Below are 4167 nucleotides of genomic sequence, written 5' to 3'. Positions count from 1 at the left end.
TAGAATAGAATCCATGCATGCCAAAAAAGGCGACTATGCTTGTCGTAAGAGGCGACTAACGGGATCGGGTGGTCAGGCTCGCTGACTTGGTTAACACATGTCATCGGTTCCCGATTGCGCAGACCGATGCTCATGTTGTTGATCACTGGATTGTCTGGTCCAGACTCGATTATTTACAGACCGCCGCCATATGGCTGGAATATTGCTAAGTGCGGCGTAGAATTAAACTCACTGACTCACTCACTCACTATTCTACAAAGACATGAATCCTGAGTTAACTGACTTCAGCATAGTTGATATTTTAGTGTAATCTCTATTTCGTTAGAGGGGATGCAGTATCATAGTAGTTAAAGCGTTCTTTCGTCACTCATATGTCCCGGGTTCGATTCCCCACTTGGATATAGTTTCTTAAACCCATTTCTGGTGTCGCATGACTTCAATATTGATAGAAGCGACGTAAAATATTTCTCACTCTTTTTCGAGAAATCCTAATTACACCGTACTTTAGCGATGTGATTCGTCATGAAATGGTTGTGCTCAGTTCCACCATAATAAGTACACAGTGAGTGAGTGAGTGAGTGAGTGTGCAGGGTCCTGTGTCGCTTGCAAACGTTGAAACCGGACGCTTCAGCAATATATCATTAGAGGAGAGAACTTGTTTCAACTGCCCAGACCAAAGGACGAATACCACCTTTCAATGAAGCGTTCACTGTATACAAATGGGAAACCACAGCTTTTATCCAAGTGTGAAGATGCCGAATCCGATTTTATTATCTTCTATGACAGATGTAAACTAGATTGTATCCTTACCACCCCATGTTTAAGCATTTTAGCTGCCCAAACCTCCTACGTTATTCTCGCTACAAGACGGAATTGTTTATATGTGCAATAATAATATAATATGTTTTTATACGTGAATGTGATATTTTCCCCTTTCTATCTATCTATCTATCTATCTATCTATCTATCTATCTATCTGCCTGTCTGACTGTCTGTCTGTCTAGCTAGCTAGCTACTATACTTATGTAGTTTCATTGGGTATGACATTAATATTTATTGTCAGTCGTTAGATGTGACTAATTTATCATTGCTAATGGCACAATATACACATTATTTGTATATATGCGTGTAGGGTAATTCTCTACACACGTCACAACAGACACATAATCTATGTAGGATAATTATCGGCAAAAACCCAAACTCATAATGAGCTTCGTCAGGGCATCGCTACTACTATAATGATTTTTGACGGGATGAAAACGAAAGTAAGCTAATTATATCCCAATAGTATCCCTTGATTCTTATTTTCTACAGCTGTTAGTGCTGTGATGTGTCACTCATATTAACTTAAACAATGGTGATTTAAATATACTCCTCATACCCACGTAAACGACACTGTGATGCGTGTTGTTTTTCTTTACTCAAAACAGATAAACAGTTTCCTTTCTCATGACACGTGATGCAAAGACATTTGAAAGAAATCAAAGTTGGACATTCTTCAAGCACGTTTCTTTTAGTTCCGTTATCGTTTTTGCCTTGTGTTAATTATTCATAGCATTTATTTCCGACATGAAATGGCATTTAGTATTAATGGGAAGCATAATGGAATCCGTTTTCACCATGCTTAACTACTTAAACTAAGCTCTTCATAGTCGGTGTAATTAACTGTACCATGTCCTAAAAAACTTCCATTACGCAGATCGATGCCCATGATGTTGATCACTGGACTGTCTGATCCAGTCTCGATTATTTACAGACTGCCACCATATAGCTGGAATATTGCTGCGTATGGTTAAACTCACTCACTCACCAGTTATGCAACAACAATGCCATCACGAAACACTACTCACAATGACAACAAAAGAACTTAACGATATTCAATTTATTTTTACGAACTCACTTTCCATTGTGGTACGAGAAATTTTCTATGCATTTGAACTCGTGATTAATGATATGAAGAAAATAGCACTGTTGTCATGAACTATACTTTGCACACTTTATTATCATAATTAGAGTAGGCATCGGTTTAGCCAAGTGGTTAAGGCGTTAGTCCATCACTCTGTAGGTTCGAGTTTGATCCCCTCATTGGTTAAATGGGTGAAGTTCATTTCTGGTGTGACCCCGCCGCGATGTCGCTGTAATATTACTAAATGTGGTGTAAAACCCGACTACCCGACTACCCGACTACCTCACTTATAGATATCATGATTGTCCATACAGCTTCAATATGAGCTAGACTCGATAGACACAATGCAGATTGAAAAACGACGTTTTGTTTATTGTTTTTTTTTATTTGTTGTTGTTATTATAGAAACTAGAGTTAATGTGTCTGATTCTCTACTCCTCTATCAACACGAGTTGATAAAAGTCGCAAATACTACTATTCAAAAAAAGAAACGCATAGGCAGTATGTTTTATTTCAAAAGAAAGTGTGTGCTGTCCGTATCATAATATTGACAAAATATCCTTCAATATTTGTTACTGGTACATCTAGTGTACATTAGACATCCATGAACAGGACGTCTGTAAAAAATGTTGACTTTGAATAACTGTTTTTGGAAAAATCAGGAAAACATCGGCCCAACGCATTTTTGCACGTGCATGTTGAGCATGGAAATCTCGCACTAAACGGTTATAAAACGACAGAGGCTTTTGGAAAATGACATTCGTTTAGAAAACTTTGGAAGAACTTTCAATATGCCACGTCTTGATGCTGAAAACCAGAAACATCGCCATCGGAAGACTGCAGGCCGTAGAGTCACAATCTTCTGTTGCCAGACGTCTGAACGTTAGTCAGAGCAGCATTTCACGGCTTTTCACCCGCTTCAACCAGACTGGTTCAACGAATGACCGTCGGCGATCAGGTAGACCACGACTGACCACGCCAGCTCAGGATAGCTTCATCCGGGTCCTTCACTTACGTGATCGCACATCTACGGGTGAAGGCACTGCAGCCAGGATACCAGAATTGAGGAGGATATCGGGGGGACAAACGGTGCGGAACAGGTTGAGGGAACATGGACTTCGAGCCAGAAGACCATACGTCGGCAACGTCCTACGTGGTGTTCACCTCGTCAATCGACTTCGTTGGTGTAACAACGTAATGAGATGGGACTTACGCAACTGGCGCAGAGTTTGATTCAGCGATGAGTGCAGGTTCTTGCTGCAAAGACATGACGGGTGAAACAGATTTTACAGGCGTGTCAATGAACGTTGTGCTCCCAACTGCGTACGTCAAGTGGACCGATTTGGCGGAGAAGCGTCATGATGTCGGCGGCGATATCCTACACTGATCGTACGGATCTGGTCCATATTCAGGGGAATTTGACAGCAGTGCGCTACAGAGACACAATCCTGCAACCACACCTCCTGCCTGCCATTAACGTCCAACGTGAATTTTTTCAGCAGGATAACGCCCGCCCGCATACTGCACGTGTTACAAGGGATTTTCTTGCAGCCAACAATGTGAATGTGCTCCCTTGGCCCTGTCGATCACCTGATCTCAACCCTATTGAGCACCTGTGGGATGAGCTGGATCGACGTCAGCGTCAACAACAACCTCAAACGTTGCAAGCACTGGCTGTATGTCTGCAGGAGGAGTGGCAAAGGATCCCCCAGGCGGTTATCCAAAGACTCATTCAGTCCATGACTCGGCGTGTGAGAACTGTCATTCGTGCACGTGGGGGCCATAACAGATACTGACTTTCCCTTTAACGAATAATGTAAAGGCCGAAACTCATCTTCCTGATCACTGTTTATAGACAATGAACTCCCCTAACCCAGTGTAAAAAATCATTCTTGAAAGATCCTTTTTCACCTTGTTATTTATGTTTGAATACACAACATTTTGTCACAAAAAACTGGGTTATGCGTTTCTTTTTTTAATAGTATATTTAACTTTTGTCAACCAGAGTTGATATAACTGATATCAGTAGAGTGGAGGGTGAGATTCTATAAATCATAAAATAATCTTTCTTCGTTAGTTTTCAATGTACATCTCTGGACACTGTAGTACCATTAGACTTGCAGTGCAGGGATGCCGTAGCATTGTGACGTCATCAAGTTCATGAGGTCGCAGCATTGGCAGGACATTGTACAAAATCTCTTGTCAAAACGATATTTCCTCACTCATGCAATATTTCCCGTGGAACACAGTTTGGGGATAAT

General features: G+C 41.2%; 1 protein-coding gene across 1 annotated transcript; it reads left to right on the top strand.

Moving 5' to 3' along the window:
- Window positions 1–2710: 2710 nt before the first annotated feature.
- On the top strand, window positions 2711–3139 carry LOC137292027 (uncharacterized). The gene has a single exon (XM_067823580.1). The coding sequence runs from the start codon at window positions 2711–2713 to the stop codon at window positions 3137–3139; it is 429 nt and encodes a 142-aa protein (XP_067679681.1).
- Window positions 3140–4167: the final 1028 nt, after the last annotated feature.

This window comes from Haliotis asinina, chromosome 7 (genome assembly GCF_037392515.1).
Source record: "Haliotis asinina isolate JCU_RB_2024 chromosome 7, JCU_Hal_asi_v2, whole genome shotgun sequence".
NCBI lineage: Eukaryota > Metazoa > Mollusca > Gastropoda > Lepetellida > Haliotidae > Haliotis > Haliotis asinina.
This window is presented reverse-complemented; position numbering and strand designations above follow the sequence as displayed.